The following is a 21,017-nucleotide window of genomic DNA, read 5'->3' on the forward strand; positions in this document are numbered from 1 at the left end:
AAGAAATGCTGTTCTTTGTTACACTTCAGAGACATTATTAAATTACTGTGAAAGTGAAACAAATACATTTCTGCTATGTACTGTATCTGTTTTTTTCTAGTTTTAATCTACTATACATTTGTCTAACCAAATAAAATACTTTGCAATCCTAGCATTACATGTACAATCATATTTCCTTCATATTTTTCATTTTATGATGCTTTAATTGTTCACAAGTAATAACATAGTTGATTAATTTTTATATTTGATACTGCAATTATGTTTTGAAATCTAATTTGTAAGAATTGAGGCTTTACTTTAATATAAACACCAAAGGCTTCTAAATTAAAAAACAAATGATCCCCTGGTCCCTCCTCCCCCACCACCCCACCCTCATCTCTTCAGCATTTAGATAATGTTATCCCAGATTAATGTTTCTGCTGCACAAAGGCACAGACCCAAACCTGCCCTAATTTCCTTGTGAGATGATAAAATACAATCACTGGCGGTGTTTCAAACAGAACTTTACAGTTTAGCGACAGCCTGTGCTTTTACAGACCAGAGAGTATAATTCTGTTTCTGGAGTAGTTCCTAAGACTAAGCACTTCCACTTAAGTTAGTGAAAGCTTGAGTTAAAGAAGCTTAACAACTACATTTGCCCCCATTTTACAGCAAAATAATTTCTGTGTACTTTCAAGATTTTGGATGTACAAGAAAAAGGAATAAGTCATTTTCCACATGCCCAACTGCAGCCCTGCCTCTGCAGGACACTGTGCCTGAGTGGCTTTGTGCAGCCATCCCAGCACACCGTGGGTGTGCTCCTCAGGGCTTAGGCACCACCTAAGATAATGGAAAACTCTGTAATTTTATTACAATAACGAACACTGTAAGTGACTAAACTACAACTTAGAACAGCAGCTCTTCAGAGGGAGATCTCCAGATAAAAGAATGGATTTTCAGTTGCCTAAGGCTGTCTCAACCATCTCTGCCTGCATTACCTATTGTAACCATCCTCTTCAAGGTTGATTGAACCAGGTAAGATTTGATTTACTTCAACTACGTCTCCTTTTAGAATTGTTCCAGACATTAAGGAGTTTTGATAAATATACATAATAATTTCTATTTCATCACACAGCAAAAATCTCAGCACAAAATTAAAATTCAAAAGTGTGTCTTATCATTGTTTTAATTACAAAGCACATGCCAAGAATTTTTTGCAATGATTACTCAAGGCTATCAGTTTAGAAGAGTTCTTGGTTGCCAAGTGTGAGACTGCCACTTTTGAATTAAGTTGATATTGGTGGTCTGATTTGGACTTCTCAGCAATGTAAATAAAGCAGACACTTCTATACTCTACAGTATATATAGGATAAAAGTTGCACTCTGCAACCAAGTGTATAGTAAGCACCTGACTTTATATATAATAGGTGACAAACGGCATTTTTAAATAAGCTCTCTAACGAAATAGTCCAAAATTACTTATCTTGATGTATTTCTTTTGGGGAAATTTGTGGACATGAAGGACAAGCAAATCAGGTAACTAAAGCTTCCACTACTGCAGAAGTGCCTAGTGAAGAATGATGATGAACAGAGAAAAGAAGGATGCACAGGAATGCACAGATTTGAATTTCATTTGGAAATTAAAAAAGTTTCTCAGGTCTGATAAATAAATCTATAATCTTACTCCAAATGATACTCTTTTTAGGGTGATGGCCAAAAGTAGAATGGCATTATGGTATCATAAAGGTACACAATTTTATGGATGTAAATGGAACAAAGTGATCTTGCTTCAGGCAAAGCTGTTTTCTAAATGTCACTGTGATTTGGTGACAATGTTTTTCTTATGACAACTTCAGGTCTAGTTAAGAAATTGCAGTTGTAGCTGCAGTTATGTTGTCCACTGCTTGCTGTTGAAGCAGAGGAAATTTGTATTGCAGATTACTCTAAAGGCATCGTCCTTTGTCTGTGCAATTCAACGCTTTAAATCAGCTTTGGTCACCCTCTCTGCCAGTGGAAATTACAGCAACTATTATGACCAGAATCTACAGAACACTTTCCCTCCACAGGACAATTGCCATGATTCCTCTGCCTCCTGCATTGTTCCACCACCACACAGGAAAAGATAAGAGCAGAACTACAAAACACTGAAAATATTAAGTGCCGTAAATGCAGTTAGTGGGTCTCAAAACCCAGCTTATTCAACATTTGGAACTCATGATCAAATTAAACTGTACAGAACTGCTTGATCCCTTAGCTACAAACAATTGCCTGCAATATTTAAATTACATATGTAGATTGCTTTCCAGTCAATCTCTCCTATAAATTGATCGTTGCAGTGACTGAGAAGGAATGTGAGTGTTGCTGTGCTGGAAGATCTAAATCTGGATTATTACAAATATTAGGTGGATATATCTGCAATTCATGCTGTCACACATTTAATCAATGTAACAGCAGAGACTATTTATTTATGTGCAACAAAACCTACATAATACTCCTTTATGTAATGATAAAGAAAGGATTAAAATACCGAATTCAAAACAATTGGTTTTTGACTGAGAAGGAATGTGAGTGTTGCGGTTTCAGCTATTATCACAATATGTGAGAACTGATGATGTTCCCATTCTATAACCAGACATAAGGTTTCTTCCATATTCACTTTGCAGTGCAATTGTACATCCTTTGCACAACTGTTACTTATAACTGTTTTTAAAAAATTATTCTCATTTTTGCAGTGGGTGGACACAGGGGAAAAAATAGAAACAACAGTCTGGTTTATTATTTTGTTTGTCCTCAAAGCAAGCAGAAAGAAGTTACCAATTTGAGCAGCCTAGACAAAAGACAATGTCAGGTAGGAGTTTCAACTAGTTAGCAGACAATAAAAGAAGTGTAAATACTGTATTTTTACTATTTTCTGAAAAGCTTCCCATTTCAAAGTAGACATGAGAACAGCAAAATAACTTATTTTCCCATTATGTGCAAAAAGCAATACAGGATGTACAAAGAGACCATGTGACAGGCAACATGGAAAAGAGAAATTTTCAGTTCCCCTTGAAGTTGCTGAAGAGAGCTTAAAGACTAACCAGCAAAATAGATAAAGGAATGTAAAAGTAGACCACTGACAGCATAAGCACATTTCTTATGTTTACTCCAAGTGTCTGCTTTAAAGAAATGCATATAAATTGTACCTCTCCTACCTGTTATCAGTAAAATGTAAGGATGCTGTGTATACAGCAATTCAGCTGATGTCTCAGGTTTTTCAGCTGAGCTGGAACCACAGCTTTCAAAGAATTGTCATTCCAGAGCAACACTGGGCATCCCTATTCTCTCTGCATTACCCACAGAGTGACACATGCTTTCACAGCCCATGGTCCCAATCATCCAGAAACCGAAACAGTACAATCATCTCCTTACCCGCTTTCCCACACAAGTGTGAAAACCATTCTTTTCCACATCACTGAAAGATGCCTTTTTGAATGGACTGTCAGAGCAGACACACATCATGCAGTGGGCACCACTGCCTGACAAGCTGGGAACCACACTTCGCATCACGCCGAGGAGCTATAAGAACTTAAATGGTGTTTGAGACAGGTGACTGTGATTTTAAGACCACAGAAGGACTTTGCCGTGAGATAAGCACAGAATGGAGTGGCAGGGTGGCCTGGCTCCAGGCCTGCCACATCCTGGGTAATGCATCCAGACTGTGGCAAACTGTGCAGCAGCAACTGCTTGTACATATATTCCTGGTATCACCCCAACCCCTCTTTTACACCTTAATTTGTGCAGAGGCATCTCTCAGTGACAGGATCACAATAGGAGCACCAAACAATTACAGAGGTAAAATAACAACACTGTTGCTTTAAAGGAGAAAAAAATCTCCCCTGGGATTTATCAAAAATAGAAATATATATATGTGTATATACATATGGAAAGAAAAAATAAGGAAAATAAAATCCACAACTGAATAAGGGAATAGTAATACATAATTGGCTTGGTTTGAACTTCTTTTGAAAGGAATTAGGCAAGGCTGCAAGAGTCAAAAAGGATTACCTGTCTTCTGATGCAGCAAATATATTTTTACAGCTTGAAACTCTGAGAGAGGGAAAAAAGCTCCTAAATTTTGGAATATGCCTACTGCAGCTAATAAATTTAGACTATATATTTAGACTATATATTTCTGTAAAAGCTTCCTTGATTCCAATTTGTATCAAAGTCCTGTGTTAGCATCTGCACCAAACAGTGCTATACAGAGCAGCATTAAAGCTGCAACTCTGCCCCTTACCATCCTGTTTCCCACCAGCAAGAACCCAGGTAGTCACTGTGACTCCAAGAAGCTTTCTCATGTATTTGAACTCATGCATAAGAATCTTGCTCAGGTAAGTACATTTGCAAGGTACAAGCGAAACAGCTTTGGCGCAGACAGAATATTGAAAAGATTCACTACATAGGCTCATTCAGGCATTTACCAGAAAAAATCTGACTTGATCTTAAGAGTCTGAAGAACTGTCAAATGATCTGTGACATTTAGAATCATAAGATAAAAATCACAGAATAAGTTTGAGTTGGAAGGGACCTTTAAAGGCCATCTAATCCAATCCTTCTGCAATAAGGAGGGATACCTTCAACTATATCAGGCTGCTCAGAGCCCCATCCATTACCCCTTCAGTGTTCCCATGGATGGGGAATCCATGACTTCTCTGAACAACCTGTTTCCCTGTTTAACCACCTTCTTTAGAAAAGCCTTTTTCCTTAGATCCAGTCTGAATTTACCTTCTTTCACTTTAAAAACATTACCTCTTGTCCTATCATTTTTCTAGTTTCTTCATCTGTAAATCTTTCCAAAAGCTCAGAAAAATATTTCTGACATGAAAAAGAGTTGGCCAATTACTGTGTCTGCTTCATGACATAACAACGTCTGTAGCTCTAGAAACATTTTAACAGCAAACAATATATTTAAGTAAAAATCAAAATCGGGAATGTGACAGCAGCTGAAGTACTAATGCACAAACCACCTTTAAATTGGCCAGCTCAGAGGGCTCCATGTTGCCATCACTATTCTGAACTGTGGGGCAGTCATATCCGAAGAAACTAATGAAATTAAGTACATAACTATCAGCTGAACTTCAAATCTGATAAAAAATGGTGCACCTGAATTTCACTACACTTTTTTCATGCACTACTAGCACATGAATGGTTTTCTATTCTCCCATATGAACATCACACAGCAGCAGAACATTGCCTGTCAGGGACACATGTGACCTAGACACTTCTTTTTCCACACTGCCCCTTGCAGGCTGACCTTTCAGCTGAGAGTTTGCCCACTGAAGCTGAAGCTAAGCTGGTTTAAAGCATGGCATTTTTACAGTTCCCTGGGCCATGCTTCCTCTCCCATGCTTCCTCATAAGAACTTGAAATGGAAGTGAAGATTCCTCATGCCATTGCTCTGTGCCAGCAGCTGATTTATTTGTATTTGAATTCAGATAGGAAGGACTAAAATTAGGACTCTGTAAGCAGCATACACTGTTCAAAAGGTTCCAATTGTTTTAGCATCTGGGCACCTTTGAGAACAACTGACTGATGTATCACTATGGCAACACAAAGAGGCCTCGATAACTTGAACTATTAAGACAGCAAGAGGTTTTTAAGTCTTGTATTTCTACAAAATATAGCAGTTAATGAAACATCCTAGAAAAAGTGGAGGGCTGAGAAGACAAAGTAAGATAAAGTTCACATTTATTTTTCACCCTGACCTCACACTGACCATGTATTTCTCTGCCTCAGTGTCTGTTGTGGAGTGGAAAGACAAAAACCACAAAGGCATGCTCTTCCTCTTGCCAAATCCATTCCTGGTGAATAACTGAGGTAGAGATTTTGTCCAGCACACAAGCAATGAGTCTGCAATTACCTGGGTATCACTATGAAATTACTCCCTGACGGAATGGTTTGAGCTTCCAAGAAAAAATACAAGGGGGAAAAGAATTGGCCCTTTACTCCTGCAATCCTGATAAGATCTAATCACTGACACTTAAAGTACCATTAAGCTTTGCTGCTACCACTTCTGGCACCATTTGCTGCTTACAAAAAAAAAATACATTAAGCAAATACATTATTTAAAGCCACTAAACAGTTTCTTTCTAAAACAAAATAACATCATTAATCAAATATTACACAAGTAGCATTAAAATCTTTTTTTCCTCTGCCCAGCCTTCACAGCTTCTTGTGTACTGAAGGTCTTAGATATAATTTTATGTGGCATACAAGATAATTATTTTTAGTTATTTGTAACTGTTTAAAATTTTATTATCATTAATATGCATTTTAGCTGGTGTGGATTACACAGTTTCTTATGTAGTTTTAGAAAGCATCAGTTATTCTAAATATACTCTGTCCCTGTACGGCCTGAAGGCAGAAACTTCTCCTACAGGAGACTGGCCACTGCTCAGCCCCCTGTGATATGCACGATTTTTGGCCATGCAAAGCCATACAGGTAAACAAAGATAAACATAAAAATCAAAGCATGAATGTTGTTTCCCACATGAAGTGAGGATCAATAACTATAATCCACACATGCAGACCTGCTCATATGTGGACTCTGCATTCCAGTCAATGGAATTCAACAATTGTCAAGGGCACATTTGCACTGGAGACAGATGATACTGGGATATTTAGAAATAGGAATTAGGAGCTGGTTTGCTTCCATTAACTGGATATGAAGAACACTATTTACATGCAGGAAGCCTGGGGTGAAATGCAAGATGTGAACAGTATGCTTATTTTCATTCATAATGCTGGAGATTTTCTTGAAGCTGCATGCTTTCACCTTCCTACTTCAAAGATTTCTACAATATTTAGCAAACTCCAGTTGCAAGCTTTTTCCAGCAAAATAGTTCTGTTTATTTCCAACATACTTGTCAAAAATGTTGGTTTAAAGATACTAATACACTGATGCAGTTTCATATGGAGTTCAAATACATTTAATCTGTTTAACCACAAGGCAGCTTCTCATCAAAAGAATTCCAGAGCCAGAGGTTGTATTTTTAAATATGATTATTGGAAGAGTAGCAGAGGTTAGAGCATGTTTCTGACACCTCAGAGTGCTTAGGACAAGTTTTACTTATGTCTGTGTTCTTAGAACATAACACTAATCAGGTTGTAAAAAAAACAAAATAAAACCAAACACACCAAAAATCTAGGAGGTGACTTCATTCAGCACATACTAAACAGATACCAGAGCTTCCCACTTTGCATTCATAAGGGATTATTAAATACTGAATCTCATCATAGTAGATGAAAAAGCCAATCAAACAACAGTGCAGGTTTCTCTTTTAGTGAAGAGAAGAAAAAACATTCTATGCTGCTTGAACTAACCAGAAAGATTATTCTGGATTTCAGCACAGCATTTTGCAGCCCAGTGCCTTTCCAATCCCTTGGTATTCAGAGAGCCAAACAACTAAATCACTGCAACACTCAGATGGTAACAGTAATTCAAACATAAGGCCATTGCAGTAATACCAAGACAACAGGCAACATACTGTGTTCAATTTTAAGTACAGCTTGCCTAGATGAAATAGGTTTATCACTACATTGAAAAACATACCACAGTCAGATACAAACTTAAGTTACAAATCTGCAGCAATATCACATCCTATCTAATCTACTCTAATCTACCAGAGGTGGTTTGGATGTTTGGGGGGTTCCTGGGGGAATATAAGGGGATGTTTTCATTTTCTTACACTAAGAGGCATGCACATCAGGACTTCATAGACAAGTTCAAAGCTAAATTTGTACATACAAATAGAAGCAGAAAACTAAACATAAATGGTAAGGATAGCAATGATGTCGTATTTTCCATTGTCACATTTTTAACTACCTTCCACACTCTAAAATGCACAGGCCCCAAGTCTGTGTTGCGGTAAAGCCTTCCAACTGTGTTCTCTTTCTTTTCATGAAAACAAAATTATTTTTATTCTCCAAGGACTCAATCATTAAGAAATAACCATCCTGCCTGGTATTGCAAGGCAAATCTTACTGCACATGCAGTGATTATGATTCTCATCTAAAGCAAAATACCAAAATACAGTCTAATCAAGTAGATAGGACTTCCCTGGAAAAACACCACCATTTTTTGAAGATGCCTTTATATCTTGTATCACAGAGGGAAAATGGTAACTGGAAAACACTGCAACATCTCAGATGAGCCAAGCATTTCAGAATTACCATCTTTATAAAAATTAACTACTTGCAAGAATGAGAGGACTGTTTAACAAAAAGAACCACCTTATTAAGCCTGTTAAAAAGTCAGTTTCTCAGAGTATAAACGCCCATTCCCTCTATATATGTCATTACCAAAAGTCTTGGGAAAAAATGTAGGCTAATGAACAAAAGTAGCAGCTTAGCCTCAGGCCAGTTTCTACTTTTAGAAACACCTATGAAAGCCCTGATAAAAGAGAAAGGAGGGTGTATATGCATATCCACAAGAAGGAATCTGGCCTGGTATTTAAATTGCACTTGTAAAAGATCATGATATTTGAACAACTCACTGTTTGGACACATCAGGCATTATCATCTGTTCTTTTTTCCTTGTCTCCACTGTAGGCTCTACAGGGGTAAGTACTACAGCAGCACAGGACACTATTGACTGGTAGGAGTCTTCCCGGCAAACTGCAAAGATAAAGAAATCTCAGTGTTAAACAGTGAACTCCGTTTGCACTTTAAAGGAAAAGGAAAAAAAAAGGACAAAATCGATTCATACTGTGATAAACACAAATGCAAATAATTAATCAGACTTCACTGTGGTCACATACAATGAAAATGCCATTGCTTTTCACATTTCCTAATGTGCTTACTTTGCACTTTTTTTGCCATTGACTGCTCATTCACTAAGTTTTACCTAGCAAAAGATCTGCTGTCAGCCTGCTCTGGCTCAATGGTGGGTCTGAGTCCTAAAAGGACTTATATTACATAAATGAATATGATTCACTTCCTAGTCCTTTTTCATCACAGACTGAAAATAAGGGTGAAAATAATGGGTGGTTTCCAGGCAAACGTCCCACCTTCAAAAATTTCAGACTTCGTAAGAAAATAGATTTGAGAAAATCTAATTAGTGATTTACTTTTCACCTTTAACTGTTATGACTCACTTGACTCTAAAAAGGTCAAATCCAAATGGTTTAGAACTGATATGTGATATATTGACTCATGCTTTCTTTTAATAAAAATTATATCTGTATTTCTCTGGTGAATGTTACAACTTAGTATTCAGAGCTAGAAAAATGAGCATGCCTTTCAGCTAAGTATCTGGCTCAATTAGTACTAAAAAATTAATATCCAAAAGTGTCTGACCTCTGAACAGACAATTATGTATGTTACAAGTCATACATGTTCTTAAATTCTAAATTATAAGTGTCACTAGAACTCAGCTTTTAGCAGTGACCACTCCTACTGATTTTGAAGCTACAGATATCCTTTACAGCCAAGGTATATGTTTCTGAAACAAAAGCTGGAATTAAGAGTTAGTTTTATTGAACAAAGCATGACAGCTTCTTATATTTGGTACTATTATGTGTTATAAATAAGCAAGAAGAAATGTGGTGGCCTATGTTTAAATAAAAAGACACACAGTATTTATAACATACAGAACTATTTCATAGAGTGCACACATGCACACACATCCAATAACACAGCCTGTAAAATCAGAATGACTATGACAAATTCTCAGCAATTCAAAACCAGAAAGAATACATCTCACAAGTAAATACATTTATGCAAGGTTGGTACAGTTGGGAACATTGAACTGTGACATTTATTTATTATTATTCCATTCCCCACAATCATGTGCCTCCTTACTGCCCACAGACAACATAGCTTTGGCATAGCCTATGCTCCCCTGACAAAAGAAGCAAAACTGGAGTAAGACTTCACCCATATTGCTCTGACTGGGTTAAGAACAGCTAATTGTGGTGTTTTACCCCAAGGGCACAAATTACCTTCAGCCTGAGCTCAGCATACACCAACAGGACACGATGAGGATCCACAAACACCATGAAACACTAACAGGAACAGGTCAGGTCAGGGCTGGATATTTCTACAAATGCCTTTTTTTGCTTTCTGAGCAGTTCTGAGCCATTCAGCAGGCAGCACAAATGGCTGGAGCACAGGCACTGCTGTCAGGAAAGAAACCTTTCAGGTAGTGCATGTAATTGTGTTGAATTCATCTGATGTTCTCCAGCATGGTTTATGCTTGTATTTTAAATATTAATGCGCACACTGTGCTAAATGACTAAGGCACCTAAGATGACCAGCACTGAAACCTTACCTTCTTTTTTTCTTTGGAACCAGTGTTACTCAATGCTTCATCACTACCACAGACACACATCTCCAAAACATGGTCATAAACAAAGACAACTTGCTATACTGACTACAGGCATGCACATAGGATTTAGGTTATAGCTTGATGCACAACAAATTAAGATTAAACTAGTACAAAATTGAACTAAAGAGACAACGTAAGAAAAAAAGGAATTTTAGGTGATTTTACATCCTACTATATTAAGTACAACCAGCAGACCATCTACTAGCACAATTCTGCTTGGTAGGCATCAAGTAATGTACAAAGCAGTATTTTCTCATTACAACCAACGACTGAATATGTGCAAATAAGAACATTTATGTCTCTTTGCCTCTTTATTTACAGTCAAAGAATTGCAAAAAGATAGGCTTGTCACAGTGCACCACTGATATTCAGTACCTGAATTTTAACCAGAAACACCGATAAAACAGGGAGCATAAAGGACGAAGCAAATCCATATTTTTCTTTAGAAGAGCTGTCGTGCTACTTGAATATCAAGTTATTACTTTAGAACTCGTAAAAGGTCTGGTGACAAGCATCACAGGGGAGGGTTTGCCCTAGATCAGGCACCGTCCATCAGAGCAGTTACAAAGAAAGATGAAAGAGGGAATCACAAGTAACAAAGAAGACACTGCAAGTCTCCTACTCTTCACAGAAATTTCACGAATGAATAAAAGTGTGAAATTGCTTTTGTTTAATAATTAATGCTATACAGGAGTTGTATAATCCCCTAATTTACAGCTGAAGACAAACCTAGTGGTCCTCCAGCGATTGGAGCTCATGGAATTTATTAACCCCCCCATTCTAGACTGCAGTACTCTTTGGTCTTGCTTTTGAAAACCACTACAATTCCTCCTTTTTATCTCAAGTCTCTGTGCACAGTTGTAAGTCATTATGGGACAGTATAATTAACTAAAATGTCATGAAATAGCGATGGCACAGCAGCAAGTAACTTTCACCTTCTGGAGTGTATGCTCTTACTATCTGTTCATAACTTGCATTAAAATAATGAGAACATGCTTAAATGTGGACTCTCAATTTTAATATTGATGGCAATGGGGATTCTTTTACTTAAGAGTTTTTGCATTTTACATTCCAAACTCAACCCATTTAAGTGTAGTTTCATTTCTACACTTTCATTTTTTAATCTACAAGTGGCTTACACGTCCACAAAAAAGGCCATTCATGATGTCTACATATTGTACTCTTTATGAATCGAAATCTCTTCAATCCTCAAAATACCACAAACGTCAGAAAAACGATTACTCTAAGGGATAGCTCCTTTCAATCATAAATCCTCTCATGTGTCCAACTTGCTCCTTAACATCCAGCAAGACCTTAAAAATGTAGCCTTCCCACATGAATTGGTAAAGAAAGCAGAATTTTCAATCATCTGAGTTAGTGTTTGGGCAAAGCCTTGAATGTAATCAGCTGGATCAGCCTACTACATTATTCCTGAAGCATACTTCCAGAATGGTGAAAATCAACAAGGGGAAAAATCAGCCAATTTTATACTACCTGTTGCAGTTTCTTTAAGAAACTAGCATTTAGTATCTCAGAATGTGTTACACACTGAATACCTTCAGGGAAAAAAAAAAAAAGAGGAGCAATTTCCATGCAAGTGAGATGGTATTTTTCCATCCGTTATTCTCAATTCAACCATTACACGAACAAGCTAATAATTGTAGTGAAATAACACAATTGGACTAACATCTTTACTATGTGTTATCATTAAAGAACCATATTTTCCTTAGTGAGACAAAAGACACTACCTACCAATAACAGGTCATGTAAAGGAGAACTCTACAGAAAGGGAAAACAAACAGTCTGTGTAACTTCATAGACTACTATTATAAAAGATCTGTACTACTTTTGAAGCTGCACAGTTTCTCCCCAGATCCTTTGGTTTAATGATGCATACAGCTTGTTTACTTTCATTGCCAAGTGTTTTAAAAGTACCCCATATATTTATCACTAGGAGTGCTGGCTTGGATTTACCCTAGCTGGTTAAAGCAGTCCCAGAACATCATTCACTATCAAAACAGATCTCCGCATCTGGAGAAGAGAAACATTAGCTTTTTTTTTCTTTGCTGTTTCTTTCAAGAACAATAAGAATGACTAATTAAACATTTTTCTTCTACTTTGAACCAACCAGTGAAAATGTTTTAATTCCCTAAATAGTAGGACAGTAGGAAGCCTTCAACAGCTATTGAATAGAATGTGTCTCTCCAGAGAATAAAAAGATTTTTAAGCTCTAGGGGTGTCATTTACATCATCTATTTCAAACACTTAATAGTACACACTTTCCACCCCCCTTTTTTCTTAATTGAGGAGAAAGAAAATCTGGTTATCACTGCTTGCTTTAAAAAAAGTCTCCCTTGACACAAGATACAAGTGATGGTTAGATGAAATTAGCAGCAAGCACTACCTGCTTAGAGAAAACAGAAGGGAAATGTTCATATGCAGTGTGCAATGAAGCATAAGGGAATCATGGCACAGGGACATGAAAACAGTGAAGTATTTCTGGATTTCAGAAAGCTGGGCACTTATCCTGGCAATTCCAAGTATTTACATTCATGCCTATGAAGTTTAAAATTATCAGCTCTCATCATTCAAGAGACAGATCAAGTCTGGAAACATACGCTGTTTTATACCGAAAATCCTTCTGCTTTGGTAAAAAACTAAACAAGCAGCTGGCAGCATGGAACGCACTAAATGGTTTACCCTGAAATATCTATCAGCTGCCACTGCAGGAGACAGGGGACTTAGAGCATGAGGGAGCAACATCTGGATCCTAAGTATCCAATCCCACACCCTCCTTACTACCAAAGGCCAGATATTTTTGTTTTAACTCTGGAACTCCAATTCTCAGTGCTGGGATTTTACATTTTGGCACATGGTCTCCTAAATGCCTCCCTGCCATGAAAAGGCTCAGGAAATGAGCCACCCTGTGAAGTGCTATGAGCAAAGGACAGGAAAGAGGTGCAAAATATGTAACCCCTGTAACAGGTTCTTCAGACAAGGGAAATTCAGGATAAACAGAGATTTTGCTAAAAAAACCAAACCAAAACCAGAAACATACCAAGCAACCAAAAAGGAAGAGTGGATCTACTGAAATTTCTTTAGTAAATTAGAACAAGAGCTGAGGAAAGAAAAAGAACATTTAAAATATGCAACTCAAGCTATTTTGCCAGGAAAATTGCTGACATTAGAAAGAGCATATAAGAAAGGTTCTTGAAATACAATCTATTAATTCTGCTATGTCCAGGCAGAACTGTGATTAACCACCACGCTAATCCCTTCCTGACTGCACAGAGATGTCCTCTGATAGTCCTGGGCCACTCAGAGGGCTCAGAAAAGAAACAGCCTCCTGACATGTCTCTCCATCAACCCCAAACATCACCTGCATGAAACACTTCTGCAAAACCAAGTGCATGAATTCAGTTCCATACCCTCTTTCTCAGTCCGAGAAACACAATAAAGTCTTTTACCGCTCTGTTATTAAACCCTAAAGCCCAAGGAGACTTTCAGTCTCTTTAAAACAACACAAAAGGTCAAGGTACTTCGTGTGAAAGCTATTTTTGCCCATCTACTTATATTAAAAAAAAGCCTAATATCAAAAATAATAATAAAAAAGCCTAATTTTCCTGCTGCTTGATTCTAGATTTGATGATGGTCTTTGGAGAAAAAAGGAAACTAAATGGATCTCTATTTTTATTAGTTCAACAGTTATTATAGGGCCTCTTGTCCCTTAGAAACAGCTACATTTCACAATATTGGCCAAGTGAATACTTAAGAGAATGAGAGTATATGTGCACAGTCCCCAAAGGGTTTGCTGTAATAATATTGCAATAAAACCACAGGCCTGCTTCTTAAACACAACACAGTCACAATCAGAAATTTTGTAATAGCAACAATTACAGGCCCATTATGGGCAAATGAATTACTTTCTATCAGGTTCTTATGCTACACAGCTCTTTTATAGCGTTCACAAAGGCTGCACACACATATCTGCTTCGTGCTATCTACGCTGGCATGCAAACATGAAGGGTACATAATGCAGCATTAGGCAGGAGCCAGGGAATTCCTCTCACAAACCAGCAGTTCCGCAGTGATTATCGGCACCCTCGCTTTTGTATCCTGAGTTTTTTGTTGTCACAAGCCACTGTGATAAGATGGTAGGAGCCACAAGTGAAATTTGGTTCTAGGGAGTTGTACTCTATGCACAAGAAATTAAACTGTAATTTTTCAATGTTCATGCCTAATGGAATGCTGATGTTAGGGCTGATTCTGAATGAAAGGGTAAGCCATGATGGCCTAAGGACCCCATGGACATGATAAACGATGGAAACACCAATGCCTAAAATAATCACCCAGACAACAACAATACTGGTGGCCCACTTCTTGCATGTTTTGTGTTAGCTCCACCGTATTGAGAGAATGACTGTAGTTTGGTCTCTCTTGAGGTAGAAAGATGCCTCAGGGTAGTACCTTTACTCCAGATCAGTCTTCTCAAGCAGCCTCCCCCAGCTTACAATGACTTGCAGACTTGCTTCTACAAAATCCCCCTCAGGGATTTTATGAATTTATTCAGTTACTTACGTTCTTGAGTGAACTTACAGCACGCACAATGTCCTGTAGACTTCAAAGCTGAAGTATAGATTTTGTGAAGAAATATTCCTATCAGTCCACTTAAACTTGCCACCAGCATGATTCATTCATTTGACTCGCCCAGTTTTAGTCTTGGAAAAGATAATGCACAATTCCCCCTTCACCTTCCACTCTGGATTTTACAGACTTCTTTTGTATACTTAGCCAGCCTTTTCTTTTATGGGCTGCATTATCAGCATTTGCTCCTGTTTAAAACCTGCTCCATAGCTCTGGCCACCCTGTTGACCTCTCCACAAACAACCATTCCTTGTTGCAGTTCCTGCAATGGATCACTGTATGAAGGCCAGGAGAAACTGCAACTGCATTTACAGAAAATTAAGTGGGTTAAATTTTCAGCTGTAACTACCATACACCTAAAACATTCTAAGTATGTCTATTTGTGCTTGAGGCTGCTTCTAAGATACTTTCTTATTCACAGTGAACTACTTAAAGCAAATATTGTTCCAAGCAGCCTACACAGGAATTGAAAACTCAACCTTTAAAAATAAAAGCATACTCTGTATCGAGTAGGTAGGTATTGCTTCTCAATGTCAAAAGCATTAGTTTAGTGTTAATAATAGAGCTTTTAAAATAACTAACTTGCATTAGGTTCTGGCAACACTATCAGTCAGGATAATGTCACAGGCTTCTATGTTAGCACTCTAGTCTATGACTTGTTTTGTGACATGAGCGTGAATAAGAACCGTGTGCACAAATACACAGCTGTGTGAGGGAAAGGTTATAATGAAAGACTAATGATTTGAACCCCACCAATCATATCTAATTCTGCCAAATTCCAGGAAGTGTCATAATTGAACAGTATGAATATCTAATAGAATAAAAAGTGGAGACTTAATCATTTGGTCTAGGATGTGTGGTGGTAATCACCATGTGGGCCAAACTAGTGCTTCAGATTATTCCCAAAGAGGCTCTGAAGATAACTGGTTAAATTAATTAAACTAATTTACCATAGAATACAGCTACAGGTAGGTTCATGGGGGAAAGGAGACTCACTCAGACCCTCAGTCCTCGTGACCTACCAACAGAGCTACAAAGTGCAAGGCTGCCTCACTGGGAGGCACACACAGAACAAGAGCTCTCACTGGGTGGTAACAAAGAAAAATACCAGAAGGCCTGTGTGATGGAATGAAACAGAGCTGTCCAAATCTCCACTTTTCCAATAAGAATGGAAAAGGTACTGAAAGTGCCAGTTTCAGGTGCAAGTGTAAAGCCACGCCCTTGTAACAACCCCAAGGCACCAGAAACTGGGAAACCTTTGCCTCTCTTCCTACAGGACACAGAGGAAACCCCAACAGGGATGCCACCAGCCTCAAGAGCCAGCTGCCTCCAAATTCCTTTTTCAGCCAAGAGAAGAATAATAGTTTTAGTTCTGCTTTTGATCACATTTGGGTTTCTATTTATGTGATGTGATGCCTTCAAGAAAAGAAGAGAAACAGGAGTGACTGCGACACTGGCATCCTAAAAGAAGGAATATAAAAAGGCCTGCAGGGCATTTCTGTAGGCATAATACAATCCCCTGAAGGAATGACTACTGTAACAACAATATCCTCAACTGTCACTCACTGCAAGTAAAACTGTCAAAACTCAATAGCAAGTGTTTTCAGGAGCACAGTCTCCTGGCTTCAACTATTATTCTTGGCCTAGCTGAAATAAAGACTGACGGGCAAGTAAGATTAATTAATTGTGGTTTGTTTTGAATGGCTGTAGTCACAAGAAATTTATTTAAACAATTAACACACAGATAAACCTCCACAAGCACAGTTTCCCAAGAGAAATTATTAAATAAAATCACAATGCCAGCTTTCCTTGTAGATTGTAATAACAAAAACTCACCAGGAAGATTACACAAGGTATTTTTGTTTTGCAGGAGTATGAGGCTATTTGGCTTTCTATTACAGCCGTGCTGGCAGTCAGTAGCAGGGACACCAGGTACAGCTGCCAGTAGAGTTGTACATCTTTTCAGCTGCAGAATGACAGCCCTTGTCAACTCCAGTGACAAGCAACTCAGTGATCAGTCCCTACAGCAGCACATTGGTCACAGCCATTCCAGAACTCATTCCTTCCTTCACAGAAGTCACTCACATACCAAATATTAGAAATTTATACCAGACATGGAAATGAATAGGGGATCCGTAACAAAAAAGACCTCACTCTCCTTTCTCAGGGAACATATCTTCCATATTTATTATAAAATGTAAACAATTTATTTTATACTTTTTTGTATATATTGTATAATATTGTATAATATTTTTATGCTATTTTATAATTTGCTCTCTTTAAGGCGATACACTCCTACAGGAAAGCAAATTCAGCCCAAGTGTCTCTGCAATCATTTAACAATCGTGCATTAAACCAGCATGTGTAAGCAAGCAGCTGGCTAGTGCTCCAGCTGACTGCTCCACTGTAACCACAACGCAGTGGAGAAATAAGGAAAGTGGGTAGATCATCACCTACAGTCTTACCACTCAGTACTCCGGCAGCAAAGGGACAGGCCAGCATAAGCACCTAGTGACAGACCTCTGAACCAAGAGGAGAAACGGAGAGGTTTTACGGAAGAGCAGGTTAAACTGTGGGGTAAGACAGAATACACAACACCTGTGGGCACCCATGGCAGGCACCCACTAAACCTGGGTGCAAAGGAAGAACACTTGAAGGTTCAGAGGGGTTGCAAAGTGAAGGCTCTTCACAGGTGTGTTGCGACAGCAAGCAACAGATGGACTCTAGAAGATAATCAGTGCAGGAATTTTCTAGGCTGGTCACACAGCTTTTCATGCAATACCAGGGAAATTACATTCACAAGTTGGCTAGGTGACCAGAAAGGTAAGTGGCAGTTGAGGAATGATGTAAAGCCTCCCATGCCACAAAGAAAACTGGAGGAGAGAATATTATTTGATGTACCTGCCTTTTTAAAAGTCTGCCCATTCGCACAGCTGCAGATTTTGCTATGCTTTGGGCTTACTGCATGTGATTTACTAGATTTCAAGGCCAAATGAAACTACTGGGATCATCTGATCTGACATGTGGCACAGGCACATCCTGTGGTTCTTCCAAAAGTTCAGTATTATAGTCCTGAAGCAAAACTTTGAAGAGTACAGGTCACAGTTTTGCCAGGTTTGTAAGTGATGTGAGCAGTTCTTCCAATTAATGGTCAAAATAACAGCATAATTTTTCCAATTGATTTTCAGAAGTACAGACTGTTAGCCATACATCTACAACGAGTAATATATATTCATCTTTCTGAAAAGCAATAAAACAATCGATCATTATACTGTCACCTTTTCACACTTTCTCTAAAAGTCTCAAATATTTAAAAAAAACCCCTGAAATCCACTAGGGCTTGAAATCCAACCAAGTTTTGAGAGCAATATATTTTTCCATAAAGACAAATAAATTGAAACAGGAATAGACTGTGGTTGGCAAAATGGTCAGGATCAAAATGACAGGAATGAGACAAGCTCAGCAATCTTGAAGAGCCATTAAACCAGATGATTATAACAAGCACTGTTTAAATGGAGCTCAATGCAGGATTGCAGCCCTAGAAAGAATGCAGACTATCACTACGCCTCTGAAGTGCAGTTTTGGTTCAGAGAAACCAGCAACTCAGTGTGCTGCCAATGCAAAAATGTCCAACACAAGTCTTGGCTATACAAACATGCAACTGGTGACATTTGCTCAGTTGTCAGGCTCAACTCGGTGACCATTTCAACTTCTCAAAAAGATGACTGAAAGATACACTATATTGTATGTGATCCTGTATGGGTGAAAATTCCAGACATCCCTAAATAAGCATTAGTCAACCTGTAGCATCAAACTATTGAGAGAAAAAAACCCACACACTAAACAAAATTGGTGACTGTCTTTGGACATATTTAAATTAAGATTAAAACTAAGATGCATGTTAGTCAAGTGTCTATTTTAAAGTTGCAAAGCATAACTTTGCAAAGTATAATAATCACTTTGCTACTTGGGAAGCTGGACTTGATGAACTGAGGTCCCCATCTGTGAGAGTCACACAAGTTGCTTGTTCCAAATCACACTTCAGGGGTGTGATATAGCTGCTCCAGTACTGACCTGTAAGCCAGTGGTTTTCATTACACAAGCAGTTATGGCAAGCAAAATAGCATTAGCACGTATAGAAGTATTTTAGAGGCTGTTTTCTCCAAGAAAGTTATCTAAACCCTTTTCCTCTTGCCGTAATTTTCAAATCTGATACTCACATTTAGATTGCAGCCCTGAAGAATTCAGTGGAGTGAAAGAAGAATCACATACCAGAAAATGAGATATAAAACTACATGGGCTTAATTTCTTCAAAAAGTATTTTCCTCTGCACAGATAACAACTCTGCATAACATGCAGATGTCTGTTAGCTGACCATGTACTTGGCACCCATATGAAAAAGTCTGAAAAGCTTGAGAAGAGACCACCACAGGACAAGGATGCATCATTCACACAGACTGAGGCTGCAAACAGAATAGCCAGACCTCAGGGGTGTCCCCCCAGGCCTGCATTGGATTTGCTCTAACCTCATTAAACATAAAAAAAATTACCAATGAGGAGAAATTCAAATTCCTAACATGAATAAAAAAAAAAACTTAGAAAGAAATTCAGTTGTTTCTCTTCATGTTATGGGTGAAGTTCTCCACAGAAGGCAGTCATACAAACCTTTGAAGCAATGCAACAGCTAAATGAAAGCTATTAAAAATTCATCAGTTTCTGCTCAGATTGTACTAGCCATACCAAATGCAAAGCAAATAATTAATAAATAAGTTGGTATTTTTTTAGTGACAACAATTTGGAGACTAGATAGTAAGAAAATAAAACATTTCCATATCACGCCTCAACTTTGATTTAAACACCTTTCTTCTGGTTCTGGCTCTGCAAAGGAAAGAGTGCCATTTAGTGGTCAGGTAGATTTGCTGCACTTTTTAAACACAGTAGTGCACACTGACAATATCAGCATGGGAATTGCAAATGCTGAGTGTTGGCACAGTCACTAATACTGCTGTTTTTACTTGAGGAAATACTGTAAATGGTTTTTTTTTTTTTGAGAAATATGATGTTTTATTTAAAGCATGATTTGGAACCTGCACTAAATCTTTTTGCCTTGTATCCCTCAACAGCAAAAGATCTACATGCTTTTGCTCCTGTTTCCACCAGGTGATAAACTAGGCTCTAAATTTTATGAATACAGAAGAGGATACTGGGAAATTCTGTAGGAGCTAGCAGGAAGGTAACTCAAAATCCTGTTCCACTGAAAAAAAAAATCATTATGTTCTAAACCAGCAGAAGATGTACAGAAAATACGAGTAAAATATACATTACTGATTTTCACTAAATAACATTCCAGCTGAAGATAAAAATTAAATGGCCAGATTCACCTGGAGCTTTCTCTGGATTCAACAACCTCAAAATTTCTGAATCCACGGTGAACTGGTTAAATAGAAGCAAAAAATTGAAAGCTCAATTCTCAAATTGCACCATTTGTCAAAGCAGATGAAGAGTGTTCATGAATATGGAAGACTGGTTGGGCATCTGTGAATCCAGCAAAATCTGGCCTAATGACTATTTAAATAGTGAGAACACATTCACCGCCCCACGTTCCACCTTCCCTTGGGAAATCTTCGATCCTTACTTCAGATGTCATGCCAGAGGCATCCGAAGAAGTCAAGTAAAACAGATCCTGTTCAAAGTTAGCAGAGTGTGAGTGGAACAGATTCCTAGAGGTACCAAAAAATTGAGATAAATCACTTTTTTTCTAATCCACAGTGATTCCAGAGTCACCTACAACTGCATTTCGGGGGATTTGGCCTTATACAAAATCAGCTGTATCTATCAGCCTTCACTGCTTGTTTTCAAGGGACAATACTGTCCTTTATTACATATTTATGCAGCTTGCTCCTAGAGAGTGGCACACATGAACAACACGTGCACAAAGAAGTCCAGGCTCTAGAAAAGTCCTAGCCTACCTAGAGAATCAGAATAAAGTGGCTTCAAAGTTTCTAAAATGCAGAGCACTTAATGG

General features: G+C 38.1%; 1 protein-coding gene across 9 annotated transcripts in view; it reads right to left on the reverse strand.

Annotated features, from left to right (window-relative positions):
* Positions 1-21,017, reverse strand: part of CCSER1 (coiled-coil serine rich protein 1) — a 621,919-nt gene that overhangs the window by 434,433 nt on the left and 166,469 nt on the right. For all 9 annotated transcript variants that reach the window (XM_085058017.1, XM_085058025.1, XM_085058019.1 and 6 more), the window contains one exon: positions 8,517-8,637. In XM_085058017.1, coding sequence (XP_084914143.1) covers positions 8,517-8,637 — 121 coding nt within the window. The remainder of the gene's footprint in view (positions 1-8,516; positions 8,638-21,017) is intronic.

This window comes from Lichenostomus cassidix, chromosome 4, assembly GCF_008360975.1.
Source record: "Lichenostomus cassidix isolate B80296 chromosome 4, HeHo_3.0, whole genome shotgun sequence".
In the NCBI taxonomy this organism is placed as follows: domain Eukaryota; kingdom Metazoa; phylum Chordata; class Aves; order Passeriformes; family Meliphagidae; genus Lichenostomus; species Lichenostomus cassidix.